The following is an 18,248-nucleotide window of genomic DNA, read 5'->3' on the forward strand; positions in this document are numbered from 1 at the left end:
AGACTTACCAGATATAGAGAACAAACTAGTGGTTACCAGTGGGAAGAGGGAAGCGGGGAGGGGCAAGACTGGGGTAGGGGATTAAGAGGTACAAAGTACTATGTGTAAGATAAATAAGCTACAAGGATATATAGTACACACAGGGAATGTAGCAAATATTTTATAATAACTATAAATGAAGTATAACCTTTAAAAATTGTGACTGTGTTGTACACCTGCAACTTATATAATATTGTACATCAACTACACCTCAATATAAATAAATAAATAGAAAACCCTCTTCATTTGATGGGCTGCATGTAATAGCAACTAGCTAGCTAATTAAGGAAAACAAATTTTTAAAAAAGTTATGAAAAAGCTCTCAGGATGGAAGGGAAGGCTGGGGAATGAAATGTGTAAACAGAAATCAGGCAGTTCTAGAGTACTGAGAGCAGAAACTACCCAAAGTTCTCTTCTACTGGTGCTGCTGAAAAATCTATGATAATTGTAACTTGCTTCCGTTATTTTGTTCAAGGTTCAAAGTCCCAGGACAAAGTGTCTGGTTGGGCAAGGCTGGGTCAAATGCCCACTCTTTTGGGTGATAAGGAGTCTCTAATGACCAAGATTTCTATCTCATCAAGTCTACATACAACCAGGAGAGAAAAATTCTAAAAGGAAAACTGGGTTCTATTAGAAAGGAAAAACTAATGCTGTGTTGTTTAACAAAATTCACCCCTATGGCTGTTCGGCACCCAAACAATTTTATTCCCATATATATACTTTCAAAAATACTCCTGCCTAACAGAATGCAGCTATGCCTCATAAAGTAAAAGGATTCGCACTCCTTCCTCAGAAGGAGATAATTCAATGTATCATTATTTACTGCATCAAACTCTGTCAAGCGTGTCTAGGTGAAATCAATTTCTGCTCTAGCTCCAGCTCAGCTGTCTTAGATCAACTGCCTAGAAGCAGAGCCCAGCCCAGGGATTCTTGTGCAAATGATTTGCTGGGGAAATGCTCTCAGGTGAAAGGGAGTGAGGGAAGCAGAATAGGGCAGGGAATCAGTCAAGCCATGATTTGATCTCAGCTGGAGATTAGTGTCAGCCTGATCCCACAGAATTCTGGAGTCTGGACCGTACACAGAATTGGTGCCACTTTGAAACACAGGTATGAATAAATGATCTAGATAAAAAAGGCCACGTGATTTACCAAATGAAGGCCCCAACCCAACTGGGGCCACCTCCACCTGGAACATATAATTTGGTAGTATTAGCCTTACCTCTCCTGATTTTATTTATTTTTTATTTTTGGCTGCGTTGGCTCTTCGTTGCTGAGCGCGGGTTTTTCCTCTAATTGTGGCGAGCGGGGGCTACTCTTCGTTGTGGTGGCTTCTCTTGTTGCGGAGCATGGGCTCTAGGCACACGGGCTTCAGTAGTTGTGGCTCGCAGGCTCAGTAGTTGTGGCTCAGGGGCTCTAGCGCACATGCTCAGTAGTTGTGGCATGCTGGCTTAGTTGCTTGGTGGCATGTGGAATCTTCTCTGACCAGGGCTTGAACCCATGTCTCCCAGGCGGATTCTTGACCACTGCACCATCAGGGAAGCCCCTCTCCTGCTTTTAAAATGGGGTCTTCTAGAGGTCCCAAATTCCCTTATACCCTCCTTCTCATTAAGTTTCCATTTTCCACTGAGGTTAGAACAAACACATAAACTTGCCAAGTAAAAGTAAGTTGATCTCTTCCAGTTTAAAATGATCTAATTCAAGTTAGATAACTTCAGTTAACTTAAAGGTCAGACCTATTATTAGGGCTATTTGTTTTCACTAAAAGCTCTTTCATTTCCACCTTTCCAAGACTTTCCAAGGTCTGGGTGCAAAGGGTTTAGGTGTTCTGATAATGGAAGGAAAGGGCCTTTATTAGTAAACTCTGACCTCTGAGGCGTAGTCTGTCTGGTGTCTGAATTTTGGCACCTACTCTCCCTATAGTTACCACTGAATGACCAATGCTAGTGTAACTGGTGGTCTGGTTTCTCAGCACTCAGGCCAGTGGTCTTCCTTGACTAACTTGATCTCACTTTGGCTTTCACTGGTATTGACAACCCTTTTAAATTCTGCTGTCTCTCCATCCAGTCCCTGGGTGGGCTGTCTACCTTATAGCTCCTGTCATGCAGTAACCACCCCCTTCATCACAGTGGCCCCATGGCAAGCCCCTTAGCACTTAACTAATATTCTTCTTATGCCATATAGGAATCAAAGGGAATTCTGAGGAGAACGAGAGCCTCAGGTTCTCTCTGTGCCCAAACATGATATGTCTCAATTCTGCTGTGCTTTACTAGCTTATGTGGTCATAGGGACACTTTGTAGTGTTCCAAATAGGTGTCTTGAGCCTTGCTTCTGTTTTTGGCTTCTTATTCAACCTCCCTGGAATTTCTGCTCACTTGCCCTGCCCCAGGCTGAACCCTAGGGCGATCTCTGAGGGACTTAGCTGGCACTTTCTACACTGTTTCTGCCAAATCTGTCTCATTACTATCAAAATCACTTCTCCCACTTTTGGTCTAATATGCAGATATCATATGCTTTCCCTTGCTACTCTATAGACTTCCTTCATACTAGGTGAACAAGGTGACCCTTCCTTTCCAGTGAAGCCTGTCCTTAATGGTAGAAAGACTTTAGGGAAAAAAGGGGCAAAGGGAGTAAGATGTCCAAAAGGGGAAAATGGGGAATTCCCTGGCAGTCCAATGGTTAGGACTCTGTGTAGGTTTGATCCCTGGTTGGTCCGGGAGCTAAGATCCCGCAAGCCGTGTGCTGTGGCCAAAAAAAAAAAAAAAAAAAAAAAAAAAAGGGAGGGGGGAAGTGGGGAGAATGAGATTTTGAGAAGTGTGAGGTTTTGGTGACCAAATGTTTATTTCCTTCACAATTACAGGTTTGGGGGTTATAGGTCTGAGTTCAGGGGAGGAGGGAGAAATTGGGGGAGATCTGTAGAGAGGGAGGATAGGAAAGTCTTATGGGTTCTGGACAAAGAGTGAGGTGGATAAAGCTTTAAAGTCATAGGATAGCTGGTATATCATCTTACCCCAACACTCGCTAGTGCCTGTTGCTCAGTTAGCAAACAGGGAAGCCCAACCCCACAAAACACTTGCATTTTCCATTTTTCCATGTGTATTTGCACATCCAACCACCTTGATTCAGCAGATGAGCTCCCCATTTTTCATATAGACAAATGTTAACTGCTTGGGCTTTAATTTTTCAGGTATTCCCCTTCTTTTTCCTCAGGTCAGATGTCTTCCCTGACTGGAAGTGTTGAGGCCTGGCCTGGGTAAATGTTGATCTGTGTATATATGCCCCATGTCTTTATTTTTTCATCTGCTAAGAGGAGCAGAAGGCAGAATTTTAGTCAACACACTGGGATATTCCTAGTGCAGTTTTGTTTCAAGCAATATGCTTGTAATGACTATACATACACGTACACACATGTATGCTGGTTTCTGCTTTCTTAAACACATCTCACAGTACTGTTTCTTTTTCATTACCAGCTTGTTGTAATTATTGCTCTCTCCAAATACTTTTTGCTAACCACTGCCTCTTCAGGGCCTACCACTGTACACCTAGGAACAAAATATGTATTTGATGAATTAATGAAAAAATATGGAAACTTGTGGTTCTCTTAACTACATGTTGCTATATTACAGGTCTTCAAAACTATTTTAACTCGAGGAATTTGTTAAATATGCAGATTCCTGGCACCTCTTATAGAGATTGTGGTTCAGTACAGCTGAAGGATGGTCCAGAAATTCTCATTTTTAACCAGCACTGTTGATTTTGAAGGTGGTCCTAAGAACAGCCTGAGAAACACTGCAATATTGCTTCCCAAGGGTTCAATGCCACCATCAAGAAGTTGGGTTGGGACTTCCCTGGCTGTCCAGTGGTTAAGACTCCATGCTTCCAGTGCAGGGTACACAGGTTTGATTCCTTCTTGGGGAACTGTGATCCTGCAGGCCACAAGGCGCGGCAGAAAAAAAAAAAAGCTGGATCAGTTTCACTTCAAACTTGCCAACAATGGGCAAACCTTGGTAAGTGGGAGATGTAAAATGTAGCATTCAAGGTTACTTTTTCAATAAACATTTTGATGACACTGAACACCTATTGACAGAAAAGTTTCCACTGGTGTAAAAAGAATTTAAAATACAGGTCTCTTTATCCAGCAGCAGTCTTAAGCAAACCACAACCTATCATGTTTGTGGAACAGTAATTCCATTTTGAGCACCAACAACATAAGGCATTTCAAAACAAAACCACTAGTATGGTTAAGAGAAAAATTGCTGTCCGCTTTCCTTAAAGATTCAGTCTCTATGTGTTGCAATGGTATCAGTGATTAGATTTAGGAGTAACTGACAGATCATTCAATAAAATTCATGTACTTTATTATCAGTTTCATTATGCAAACTATTAACATTTGAATAGTAGGGAAAAGATTTAAATTCCTTTCCTTGATCCTGAAAAAACTTTGGTGCAATCTGGTTTCCAACATTGTTTGCCTATCACTTGATTTTCAAAAAGTTAGGCTAAAAACATTTTTGAAACTACATTTAAACGTTTAAAACTTCAATAAATCTGCCTAATATTTATTTCTTACAAAATAGGCTCAAAATTCCGTTTGTTCAGTGAATTTTAAGCTTACTTCAGAGAATTTTCTCAAATTGCCAGCCCATGTTCAGACACCATTTACCAGGTAACAGTGGAAATGAAACAGGCCCCTCCCTCCAAAGTTGTGTCCCCAATTTACCAACGTCACAGATTTTTAGTAGGTTGTGTTCAAGGTCTGATTTTTAAAAGGCAAAAATAAAAACTTTCAGCCAAGTCTATTTACATAATTTTTTAAAGATTTTTTTTTCATGTGGAACATTTTAAAGTCATTATTATTAAACTTGTTACAATGCTTTTGCTTTCTGGTTCTTTGGCTGCAGGGCACGTGGGATCCCAGCTCCCCAACCCGCACCTCCTGCATTGGAAGAGGGAGTCTTAACCACTGGACCCCCAGGGAAGTCCCTACACAACTAATTTTTGAATGACAAACGAAAACTTTGAAAGCCAGTGCTCTCTCCAGGGATACTTTCCTCCAATATAAGTAACAATTTGACTAAAATGTCATTACCGAATAGTTTTTCTCTAGGGGAGGGGCACATTTCAGCATAAGTACACTATACTGACCCTATGCAACCCAAACTTACCCATACTTAAAACAAACACAAGAGGAAAACTAACACCCAAGTGGCAATTCAGACTAATTTCACCTTTGGGGAAACCTTATCACAGGTAGCATTTTAAGTGATGTTGTGATATCACTGTCACTTATCAAGAGAACACCCCATCTCCCTCCCTAAAAAGGGGTATCACTGAAATTTTAAACACCTTTGCATGTACTAGTCATACATAGTCCAGAAAATTCTGCTCACTTCACTTTCTTCTATCATACACAAGCCTCTTCTAGACTTAAACAGAATTGCATCCATGAGTTCTTTTCCATGTAATTGCTGAGTTCTCAGGCTTTCTGGGCAGTTGGAAATTAACAGGTAGCATTTTAAGGATTTACGGAGCCAAGAACCAGAAAAAAAAATTTTACATTCATCTGTAAACACTCTCAACAAACGAACTATTTTAAAGTTAAACCTAAGAAACTCAAAGCAGCTCACAGGTAATGTGAGAATAGGACTTGTAGAATTGGAATGACTCAGCTCTCATTATGCTGGACTCCCCTTTAAAACTAAGAGCCCAACTACTGTAATTTTTAACTTACCACCCCTATCATATCTGATTTATAAATGCTAGAAAAACACTTCACACGAAAAATATATAATTTAAGATTACTGTATTTCCTTACAAGAGGAATGTTTTAACAAATTTTACAGGTGTCAATCAACCTTTGTTCGAATTGGGCACACATCAAATCTAGCATTTTGGGAGTTTTATTTTGGAAGTGAACTTTTAACTATCAATACAAATGCCAAGATACTACACAAAACATCCACAGGAACTTTTTTCATCTTTTTTTGAATTGTTCACAAACATTTCCTACATAATCCAACATACAACAGAGAAATGGTACATCTTTTTCTTTCAGTTTGCATACAATGGAAAAACAAGAATATATATATATATTTTACAAAGTTTAACTAATAGACACTACCAAGCTGACAATTTAAGTCTATAGGTGAGAAATTATCTAATAAAAAATAATCAGAATTTATTTAGCATCAGTCACTTCCATAACCAAGTATTATTCTGATTAATAAAACTTGCTGCCATTAGGCTTCTGGTATATAGTTATACCAACTACTCCATATCTGTTGTATTGCTCCCCACCTTGGTTCTTCACAATTACAAACAGAAAATCGTTGCAAAGTAGGGGCAAGCATTTGCAAAAACAAACAAAAATCCCCAGCTTATTATAAGCATGAATGTGTGGTGGAATTTCCTCCCAAGCAATGGACTTTCAAATCACTTAAGAAATCACCAGAACTTAATGTGTCAAGATACTTTGCCTAAGTCCAAGAAGAGATGCATTTATTTATATCCAACAGAGGACTGAAAATTAAACAGTGTTTAGTTTGGGGGCAGGTTGGGGGGAATTCAGCCATTTGAAAAATGACCGTCTTAAAAAAAAATGACCACCAAAAATAGGTTCACTAAATTTATTTTAAAAATCATAAAACGTTTCTTACAAAAGAGCATTACATTCTGCACACTGCTCTGAATAGATGCCAGGGACATATGGACTATTGTTACTTTCCCTCCCTGTCCCACCCCCCCCAAATGTTACAGTGATCACAAAGTGTTCACAATAATTACATGGGGGGATTTTTTTTAAACCACCAACAATGAACAAAAATTAAAATTCACTCACTCTGCTGCTGTTTCAAAATTTCAATGTTAGTTTTTGCACACCCTCCCCCACCCCCCACCCGTTTGTAAGGAACTAAAACATTACATCTGGTGAACAGCAAAGATTTCACTACACCTCAAATGCAGAACACCTATGAAGCAGAGGAATGTTGGCTTTTTAAACAGAAGCAGATAAAAAAAAAAAGATGCAGGACTCCTTCAGTTCTTCACTAGTCTTAGAAAAACTTTCCAGAATACTGCTTCACACTATAAAAAAGAAAAAATATCTTGCATTAGAATCCTTCAACATCTGCATACTGCTTCACACTATAAAAGAAAAGAAAAAAAAGTACGAATTAGAATTTTTGTTCGTAACATCTTAATCAACATTAAGACAATTTCAATGCTAAATTAAAATGATAAACATGTCCATTACACAGAGATAAGAATTAAAACATTAGCAATTACAAATTAGAGCAATGTAAAACCCAAGAAAAAAGATTAACAGTAGATCAGACATTAGTAGAGCAGAATTAAAATCCAAAGTTGTTAATATTTGGTAGAAAAGACAAAGAAATGTCAGTTAAGGTGTGAAATGCTGCATTTTACAGCACCAATCATTTGTCCTGTAGAGGCATGGCCTGTGCCATATGGCAGACTGTGATTTGTTGTCGATTTAGTTATCTAAAAACAACAAAATCACTAGTCTTCCACACAGAACTAGACCAACATCCACTGAATCTTCTATATTTTCTACAGGCTCTGTATAATTTATAACAAGTGGTTTTGGCAGCAGTTTTCACCAGAGAAATGAGAAGTTTGCTTGGTTAAGGCTTCTTCCAGCAAGATTAGTATTGAATGTCTTCTTTTATTTAGTAAGAAAGCAGAAGAAAATTAAAGCAAAGCTATTAGAATGTTTAGAAGTTAGGTCCCCAAAAGGTTGAGACACCATGGCTTCTAAAAAGAAAAATCAGTTGAGAAGAGAAGCTTTTTAAGGTTTTAGTATGTTTAGGCTAACATAAAGCTAAACAAACTGACCTGTTCTGCAGCAAGTACTGTGCATTTTGTATCTGGTCCTGTGTTCCTGTAATGGTAATGATCCGGTCTTCGGACCCTTCTAAAGGCTCATCAATTTTGATCGACGCTCCTGACTCATGACGGATTTGTTTAATCCGCTGACCACCTTTGCCAATAATAGATCCAGCCAGCTGAAAAGAGTTTTAAAAACAAGTGTTTATTATATACTTTCAAAGTATTATCCTGTATGTTGAGTGACCATCAAGAGTATTAACTTTGTACAACATATTGACTATGCTGTGCTAATTTAATGCCCCACACTAGTCAAGGTTTGAATTACAATGTAGTTACATCACCCATAGACATTTCCTTTAATAAACGAACCAGGGGCTCAGAACCCTCCTAACTGCTTTTTAATGGTACTGAACATCTTTCGACAAGGCTTAAACTGGAGAATGACACCTCAGCTGAAGTCCTTGAAACACAATTTTAATCCTAAAATGGAATATTTTTGTTAAAACCTTTTATTAAAAGCCAGGGAACTTAAAATGACTTACTAAATGTCCCTTATAATATTAAAGATACTTACATCTTTGGGAATAGTTACTTGTGTAGTAATAATAGGTCCACCAAGATCACCATATGAGCCACGACCCCCTGCATAGGAATAATCTGATTTAAATAATGAGTATTAAGTTCATTTACAAAGCATGAAATAATACTTGATTTCACAAAGAAGAAAACTTACCATATCCAGAGCCACCCTAAAAACAGAACAGAAAAAAACAGAAAATTACTTCACCTTCAAAACTTCAGGTGTTTTAACATTAAATCCCCTAGAGTTTATTAGGAAAGCAAAGTCCTCCTATATCTTCCCTAGTAAGTAAATCTCAAAGACAATCCTCAGGGGAAGAAACCATTCAGGTACACAGTATCCCAAGAAACAAAAATGTTATATGGGGGGAAATAGAACACTTATCGATGACTAAACGAGAATGTTAAAATTATTAGTGACATGAATAATAAACACCCATGATACTCAACCTGTGGTTCATAAGCCATCTGCCACTCTGATGGGCTCCATGTATCTATTGCAGAGTCCCAGGTTTCATCAGCACTGAAACCAACCTGTGTTAGAGATAAAACTATTAATATGAACCTGCACTGTATTTGTCTGAAATCACCATTTTTATGACCAATTATTATTTCACATCTCTATATACACTGGCAGTAATCATGTATTTTGGGGGAAACAAAGATGGAACAAGTCTTAATATCCCAGCAAACACCCAAAACAATGATTTAAGTGGCTATCTATCTACAAAAGCGCGTTTGTAAGACAAAATTCCTCAGTTAATAATCTTGAACAAAATGTTAGCTATCCGACTTTAAGACCCCTTTTAGCACTCATAAATAACACTGATGAAATATCAAAGTTCTTACCATGCCATCATAACGGTCTCCAGGTCTTCCTCTTCTGTCATAGGCCATTAGATCTCTGCAAGCATAGTACTTGTTGTAATCTCAGCTGGTCACACATATCAAATAAAAACCTACCCCCTCTACCCATAAAGTGCAGCTTCTTGTATGTTAATGTGTGGATGAAAGAAACTTACCCCCCTCTAGGTGGTGGTGGTGGAGGAAGAGGAAGATTCCGAGCTCTGCTACCACCCCGGCCACCTCGTCCAGGAGGAGGTGGAGGAGGTCCTCGACGAGGGCTCATATCATCATAATCTCTTCTGGATGGAGGCATGGGACGCCCACCCCGACCAGGAGGCATTCTGTCAAAACCACCTCTTCCCCGCATGGGAAATCCCACAGGACGTCCACGGCGGTCATCAAACATCATTGTAAAACCACCATAATCATAGGTTTCATCGTAAAAGTTGGGATCATAAGGCTGAGCACGTCCTTTAATGGGAGACTGAAACAAAAACATAGCAACTTTATAGACTGAGGAAAAAGCCTTAGTTCACACCAAACATTCTTTTAACAAACAGAACATTTCAAGCCCTTTGTATTTATCCTGGGAGGTACTCGAGATAGGGCTAGGAATATATGCAGATAGGAAGGATTTAAAAAAAGCATTTCTGGTGAGTTTCAAACAAAAAAATTTGAGTTTTACTGCTTGCGAGGTAAGGATTAACAGCTTTATTTTACCCTTAGAGCTTAAGTAACAGACTACAAACCCCTTTCACATTTCACAATGGGGATTATGAAGAAGTGACCACCCCAAGGGCTGAGGGGATCGATATCCTGGGTATGCAGTGTAGTACTATAAAGGAACCATAGAAACTTCTTTTGAAGGACCAAAGGCTATTAAAAACCTCACCAACAATGTAAAGACAACTCTCCAGATTCTCCCAAAGTATTTCTAAGTTAAAGTGATAGCTAAAAGCAGGGTGATAGAAAATTGTTAGGTGAAGGAAAAGTAAAAGTAAAAGCCATTTGTCTAAATGTTCTCAAAGTACTTTTGAACAAGACATCTGTTTTACAAAATTAAGCGCAAATAAAATAAAGGGTTCTGAAGGTACCTCTGATATAAGATCAAGGATGATCTTTATGCACTCTACAACCCTATCAGGTTTTCCTCCAATAAGAACGACTCTGTCAGTGGATTGAGGACAACATTCCTGGAAAAGCTTGATTGTTGTCTGAGTGTTCTGTAACAGATTTACAAAAAAAGCAGCATTAATCAATCATTGATCAATCAGAAAAAAGGAAATGCAGTACAAAACAACGTCCAGGTTTAGACAGATTTAATTTGTATTTCAGTAAAATTTCCCCCCATATAAAAAGCTTGTTAGTAACACTAGGACTTTGCACAATAAATTTTTGGCAAAATAACTTGTATAGCATGGTCAGGCCTTTCTGTTATATTTTAATTAGCAAACTAGATAAACTTAAGGGAGGAAACTCAAAAAGGGGAATGAGAGAAGCCCACGGAACCAAGTCCACATAAAAAGCTATTTTCTAGTAATATGGCAGGAAAAAAGAAAACTATCACTTTACCTCTCGAAGTTCTTTGATTTTAGCACCTTTGACCCCAATAATTCCTCCTGCCAGACTCTGATGAATCAACAGTCTCAACTCGCAGTCAAAGTCGCTTCCTTTATAGTGTTGGTACTGCGGAGGGAGAGTTATAAAATTTTAGTCCCAAATCAAGGATTCCCCAAGAATACACACTTATCTGCTATAAGCATACCAATATACTGTTGCAGTGAGCAACCTGAATTTATATTTCAATAACTTTACCAGTTATGTGCTTATTATCCTCAATAGCCAGGCCCAAAAAGGACATTCTGCACCACCTTAAAAAACTATTTTATTTTCAGGTCCTGCAACACCATACCCACACTGCAGCCATTTAGCATGTCGCTGTTACCACAAAATTATTATTAACATTCAAATAACACCATAATAAAAATGACTGCAAAGCACTTTGCAAATGTAGTTAATTCCCACTGCAGCATGGAGCAGGGTCAACAGTGAGTTGTAAGACCATTCATTTATCATGTTTTTAAGCCTTTTTTCTATAGAGATGGGAAAAGTACGCTATGTTGAAAATAAAATTGATCCTATGGGCCAGGCTCCATACTTCAGTGGGGTTCAATGGCACTATGACATACATTTAAGCATTCCACAGCATCAGATTCGAGCGGGAGCTGGCTGGTTGCAGTGGGTGATGGCAACTGCAGGCCCTGAAAGTAGAAAAATAAGAGTAATAGGTTAAGTGTCTAGTGTGATCAGGCTATTGTCGCATATATTGGTAAAGCTACTACAACATATTTCACATCTATATCATTAAATAACAAGAAACTGCTTATCTACGTTAAGGATCAACATACATTGCTTTTCTCTATACACCTAGTAAATAAATGATTACATAAAATTTAAAAATCCTTGAACTAAATCAAACACAGTCCTTTCTGACAGTCCCACAATCATTATTCTAACTCAAAATCTCTAAAACTAAAGCCCATAAAACATATGCTAAACCTCATGAAAGTGTATGGCCACAGGTAGTTCCTATCTACTCCAGTGGCTAGACTACATTTTCAAACAAGTAATGTGGGTATAATAACCCTGCACCTTAAGTGGCAGAGTGCAACACACTGCTGCTACAAAACTGTTATAGCCAATGCCTCTCCACCTCCCCCATTTTGCCTCATTAAAACATCTTTTAAGCACCCCCCAACTGCCAAATACATTTTAAAAATGAGCCTACCTCTTCCAAGGTAGGGATGATTTTCTTCAGAATTTCTCCAATTGTTTCAATATCAGCACTGATACTCAATATGCTGTCAAACATCACAAATACCAGATAGTACAAAAAAAAGGTGGAAAAGAAAAATGAGTTTTGTGGTCATCACCAGTAGTCAAACAACTTTTACAGAGAAGAACATACAATTATTTAATCCTCCCCATTTAAAGTAGCCTATTTATACATTTTTCACATGCATTTTGTTTTATGCCCAATACAAACATGGTAACATTATTAGGAGACTTGCAGAGAGACAGAGAATGGGCTCTTGGAAGGGCTCAGATTAAGTGGGCAATAAATTGACCAGAACTGAAGCAGAGTTGAATACTTATGTTCCCCGCCACCACTAAGTTAATTAAGGATACCCTCGCTGTTACATTGGTAAAACTGGCACACCTTCTCTTAGGCAAAGTGGGGGAATATGCAAGTGGTGAACATTATATTTGGAGTAAGGTTATGAATACCAGTTAGAAATTAGATCACTAATGGGCTCTGCAAGAAAACAAATACAAATGCAAGACAAAAACAAAGACAACACAAATGAGAAGTGAAGGAAAGTGAACCAGAGTTAGCATTTCATCAGAAAAAATTATGAACAGGCAATGTTGGGAAGCAAGGTGGGCCACAAAGACAGAGCGAGAGACTATTTCGGTAACAATTTGATTTACAATGCAGCAAATATGCAACACTTGAAGCTGTGCTCCTTCCATCGAAATAAAATTAGTGGATCGTTTGGGTGGGCAACTCACGGTAAAAGTTCAGTGACAAAAAGACTTAATGGGGAAAATAAGACAGAAACTTGAAAAACAATACACCGTCTAAAGGGGATACTATTTAATTATATAAAAGGCAGGTAATAAAATACATTTCTCTCTTTCTAATCAGGCAGTGAGGCATAAACTGTTGGGACATACCGCTCGGGGCCACTGCTGTCTGGGACTGAAACACTGGCATTGTACTGCATTGGTCATTGGCGTTCGTGGATGTTGGCATTGGGCATGGGCATTCAATCAGAAGTTGTCAAGTATGGTACCCGTTTGGCAACGAGCACATTTTTGGGCATAGCCAACCAGGGTTTTCACATGGGCGTTCAGGGGCGGATGGGCCAACGTCATGGTGGGCAACGCAGGGGTAAGTCGATCCAGTACATGGGCAACGGAGATATATGGCCAAAAAAACAAGGAGAGGGAAAAGGGGGAAAAGCAATAAATTTTAATTTAATACAAACTATACTCATACTCTCAATTAATGAAACAAGCTTAAGTTGTTCTGAAGACTAACACAATAATGGACTTCTCTATATCTGACTGTGGCTTAACATTTAAGGACCTTTAATGATGGTACTTTTTTTTTTAAACAAACAATGTTTCAGTAGCAGGCTGGCTCATGAGGGTAGACACAAAACCTGTCATGACTCGAATTCTTGAGGAAATGGGGAATTAACCCAGATAATTATATAGAACATCTGGATTAAAAGGAAAGAGGTTTATAAAAGACAAAACAAAAATTCCCACACCACCAAAAACCCTAACTGTTAAAAGACTGTTTGGTTTCCTGGAGATTTAAAAACGCACTCCTAGATCCTACAGGCAAGTTTGTAAAATTTAAACAATTTTTCAAGTTCAGTTTACAGTAATCAAGAGGAACATACAAAGATCTGTGACCAAGAGAGAAATGAAAAAAATACCAAATAAGTATTCAACACAGTTATTATTTGCCTCAACTTTAGCAAGAAAACATCAAGAGTGTGTACATGAGAAAAAAAATTTAGGAAATCTGGTGTACCCAAGTCCTATAAATATGCTCACTTCTGGTGATACCAACATTTAATGTGTCTAATCACAAGAGTCAACCCACTATAAAATATGAAGACTCAAAACAAATCATCGGCATTGACAAACGGCTTCCCAGTTGTAAGATTAAGTGCCTACTCTATTCTTTACCCATATCTCAATCATGCAACCTTAATTTCTTTGTGCTCCATGTGCAAGCTGTTAAAGAACAGATGGGCAAATTGGAAAAAAAAAGGGAATAAAAAATTTGGAGTTTAATCAGCCACCTGCAATGGTTTTCAGTAATACTGTACTTGATTCATACATGGGAAATGGTACAAATTAAGGAGTTTTATATTGTTATTTCTAATTAAGATGTTATCTTGCTTGCAGTGAATAATTTGGTGTAAAGTTATTAGAAAGGGAGATTTAATATAGACCACCCCCTGCTCAATCTGGGCTTTGTTAAATTAGGAATGTCAAACCTTGAAAATCATCTATGTAACCAATTATTATAAAAGGCTTGAATCTAGACTATTAAATGATTTCTATGATGCAATTCTTTAATCCTACAAACACATAAACTGAAGCTTCCTGTGTAGTAGTTTAAACTCTTAAATACTTACGTCTGTACGGAGAGCCTTAATATTCTTGCCTCCTTTTCCAATCACTGCCCCAGCATTCTGGAGAAAATAAGAAGAAACTTATTTTGTCTTTTCCTAGAATTAAGGTGTCTTCCTACGCTCTTAAGATTTTAGCCAAACAAACAAACACCAAACATGTCTAAACTCTTTTTTGGTTATAGAGATGAAAATCTATCTGGGGATGTCAAGACCATCAGGTTAGCAAAAACTAAAGAGTCTATGTGCTTTAGGGACTAAACACCAAGGCAGAGCTTTGAAATACTCAGAACATACTGAGTCTAAAACTTAAGCAATAGCACTAACTTTACAATGTCTTTCTGCAAGCCAATTAAATAATTTAAATGCCAGTAGGTACTTTCACATTGTGAGGTGTATTATCAGTCAGGTAAGCTGCCAACCAGGATGTTTTCTAATGAATTCACAATGTAATCAGACACAATCTTTAATCCATTAATGCTTTAAGGATCATCCACACCCATCTCCTAGTTCAGCCCTGTAGTAGGCTCACTATGTTAAGGGCTTTCTTTTTAATTGTTGGCAAAATAACACAATTACCATAACCTAGAAAGTCTGTTTAGGAAAAGCCAAACAAATCTTTTATATTCTGCAGGCTGTAAGCTTTTGCAAGCTTCCCAGAAGGTTCAATCAGAACTTTTCTTAATTCCTACTTAAGAACCACTTTCAAAGTTTCAAGAATAAAATTTATACCTTGCTCTGAAGCAGAATGCGTAATTCAACCATCTCATCAGTGTTTCTAGATCTTTTAAAAGCTTGTTCCTCTTCCATATCTTCAGCAGGGCGTTTACCTAAAAATTAACAGTTCAAATTTCAGAAAGCACCAGCATCTTCAAGGAAGGGTAGGTTTAATTACATTTCAATTTTAACCTACAGATTAGAGAAACTTTAAGTCCACTGTTTAAAGGGATTTGTTGCTAATCTTAGGTATGTTTTAAAAAGGCCAAAGGCACTGGTTCTTGGACTTTTAAGCATGAATTTAAGCACTCCATTCCAAATGGTTTTCCAAACACAAGATATTGTGACAACACTTCAAAGGATAAGAAACTTCAAAATGCAAGAAAAACATTAGTTTTACATTTACTGGCTTTCTTTTAATCAGTTTACCGTTACCTATGCAAATGAGTTACTTCTGGTTCATAAATATATGCTCAGATGTAACTGACACGGATCTCAAATTAAACATACAAAGTAATAATGAAATTAACAGACCAACAAGAATAAAATTGTTAAAATGTCTTCTCACCAAATTCGCCATTGGTTTCGGTGTTGGGAAAGGTTTCCTCTGGCTGTTCAGTTTCCATTTTCTTGTATTAAAGGAACACACCAATCTGTTGAAAAATAAACAGGCTAGTACAACTGGTTTATTGAAAAGTAAGCTGTGCATCTTGCTAAATGTTAAAAACAAGGGAAAGTAATGACTGTTTCTAGAACGTACCAGTTATTAAATATATCCTTGCAGGGCAGAACTGAAGTGTTCTGGGCAGGACCAACTGACACCCTAGTGCTGCAGTAGCCTATAAAAACCAACACAAATCAGTTTTGCTTTTTTGGTTATTACCGAATACTAATCAACACCAATTTGAACACAACAAACAAAAGATCTATTTCTAAAACTTGCTTCTTTGTTTTAGGGTCTTAAACTTCCAAACGATTGCCTTCAAACACAAAAACACAAGCCAAAAGACCGTATCTGATTCTTTTGTAAAAGGAAAAACACATTTTTAGCCTTTGGATCAAGTCCCACCACAGCAATTAGTTACTTTATATGATAAATACAAAGAAAACTAGACACATGTAGGGCATATCGATAAACCCATGAGTCTATTGTTCCCGAAGAATATAAATTTATAAAAAGATACACAAAATTATTTTTACATTGGGATTTTAAACCGCTTTTGGGTTTCTTTCCATTGGTGACTTGAAAAACTACCTTCTGAAATCTTTAAAGTTTACAAATACAAAAGCGAATTCAAGCCATACCCAACCGGCAGGTCAATCTACTGGAGCGATAAACCTGCAAAGCTGATACAGGAGCACACCCAAACTGCTAATACTACTCGACTATCCAACAGAACCCCTGAACACCAACACCATCACTAGCGAGATATTTTACATTACGTTAAAAGCGGTATAACCTCACAATTATACCTCCAACACCACACTGGCGATAGGACTGCAAACAGCCTTTTAGCTCGCCTCTCATGACTGGCAAAAAGCGGCGACCTGCGGCCCCCAGGAATAGCTGAACAGCTTAGAGCTAAAAATCAAGGCCATATTTACGCCTTCCACTCTTCCAATGACCAACTGAAACGCTAACCTGGCCCATCACTCAGTTAAATACTGAGGTGTGGTGGAAGATTTGGGTAAAGTGGTTTAACGACCGCAAGCTCTATTTATGAAAATAAACAAGTATCCTTCAGGTCCTTCAGTCACCGTTTCTCAGACCGTGCAAATCGCTAAGTACATGCGTGGCCAGCCGAGCGCAAACATGCCGTTCTCTCTCCAACGCCCGGGACACCGGGATCGGCAACGGCCCAGCAACAAGAGTTGAAAAAGCTCCCGAGGCGAGAGCACAAGCGCCGCACCTCTCCTCACCCGGATCCGACAGGAAATGGCGGCCCGCGTAATGGCGACTACGTGCTACTAGGCGGAGCCGAGCGCGGACCCCCCCTCCCCCACCCACCACGCGGTCCCGAGACCTCGTCCCCCGCGCCCTCCCCCCACCGCGGGAGAGACAAAGCAACTGTGGCAACCCCGACCCTTCCAGCTCGCCCGTTCCCGCGTCGGGCCCAGGCCGGGAGCGCCCAAGTGCGCCGGAACCCACACAAAGAGAGCGGCGTTCTCTACCGCCCTCGGGGCCCGCCCGCCGACCCCCTCTCCTTCCCACAAGACCTAGTTCCCAACACTACAAAACTGCAGCTCATTCCACCGTCACAAGCCTCGCGACTCCCCGAAGCCTCCAGTACCGCAGCGCAGACTGCATATATACGCTCAGGGAAATGGCGGAGGTGGGGGGAGGGGAAACCCGGCAACGTTCCATCCCAGAACAGGCCAACCACCAAACAGCCCCAACCGCCTCCCTCAAGTGGAGAAACTGGTCTCCGGCCCTCGCCCCCACGCGCCGTTCGCCCAGCCCCATTCCTCACCGGGCAAGGCTACCGTCCCTATGCCGCCGCGCCGCCTCAGCTGGTCACAGCTAGACAGAGAACGAGCGTAGGCCCCCACCGCCCTCCCCGCGCTCTCCTACCCCGCCGCCGGGCCCGATAGGCTGCCCCAGCTACAGCGGTGGCGCGAGGGCGAAGCGATTGGCCCAAGGCCGCGTCAATCAAGGCGCTGGAGGAGGCGACAGCCCCGCCTCCCGCCGGCGCCTCCCTTCAGGCTGTAAGGCCGCTAAGGGCCCGAGAAAAACCAGACTTGGAAAAAGTCAGCGCAGCCTTTAGGGAGGCCAAACCCCTGCCCGAACCCATAATACCCAAGCCCCAATAACCCTAATTACCTATGGGCCGCAAATAACCGGGAAGTAGGGAAGACGTCGACGTTGGTGCAGCAGAGAAACAGAGGATAATGGCGCCTGCAGTGCTTTCGCCCGGAGAGCCCTCCTCCTTTCTCGTTCGCGCACTCACTAGCTGGGGGGCGGGGGGGAAACCTCTCGCGAGAACTAAAGGCTGTCCAGTTCACGCG

At 39.8% G+C, this 18,248-nt stretch overlaps 1 protein-coding gene across 18 annotated transcripts; it reads right to left on the reverse strand.

Moving 5' to 3' along the window:
* Positions 1 to 5,822: 5,822 nt before the first annotated feature.
* HNRNPK (heterogeneous nuclear ribonucleoprotein K) lies at positions 5,823 to 18,213 on the reverse strand. 18 transcript variants are annotated; one of them, XM_067744753.1, is made up of 17 exons: positions 18,064 to 18,213; positions 16,003 to 16,081; positions 15,811 to 15,895; positions 15,258 to 15,355; positions 14,532 to 14,588; positions 13,048 to 13,091; positions 12,098 to 12,170; positions 11,499 to 11,570; positions 10,882 to 10,995; positions 10,404 to 10,532; positions 9,486 to 9,793; positions 9,313 to 9,367; positions 8,914 to 8,997; positions 8,618 to 8,633; positions 8,459 to 8,526; positions 7,891 to 8,060; positions 5,823 to 7,179 (listed from the first exon to the last, which is right to left on the reverse strand). In XM_067744753.1, the coding sequence occupies exons 3-17, from the start codon at positions 15,866 to 15,868 to the stop codon at positions 7,146 to 7,148; spliced, it is 1,380 nt and encodes a 459-aa protein (XP_067600854.1). In that variant the 5' UTR covers positions 15,869 to 15,895; positions 16,003 to 16,081; positions 18,064 to 18,213; the 3' UTR covers positions 5,823 to 7,145. The 18 variants fall into 18 exon arrangements, with proteins under 18 accessions (XP_067600854.1, XP_067600853.1, XP_067600841.1 ...); XM_067744752.1 differs by having other exon boundaries at positions 5,823 to 7,119; positions 8,459 to 8,541; XM_067744740.1 differs by having other exon boundaries at positions 8,459 to 8,541.
* Positions 18,214 to 18,248: the final 35 nt, after the last annotated feature.

The sequence above is a fragment of the Pseudorca crassidens genome, chromosome 7 (assembly GCF_039906515.1).
Source record: "Pseudorca crassidens isolate mPseCra1 chromosome 7, mPseCra1.hap1, whole genome shotgun sequence".
In the NCBI taxonomy this organism is placed as follows: domain Eukaryota; kingdom Metazoa; phylum Chordata; class Mammalia; order Artiodactyla; family Delphinidae; genus Pseudorca; species Pseudorca crassidens.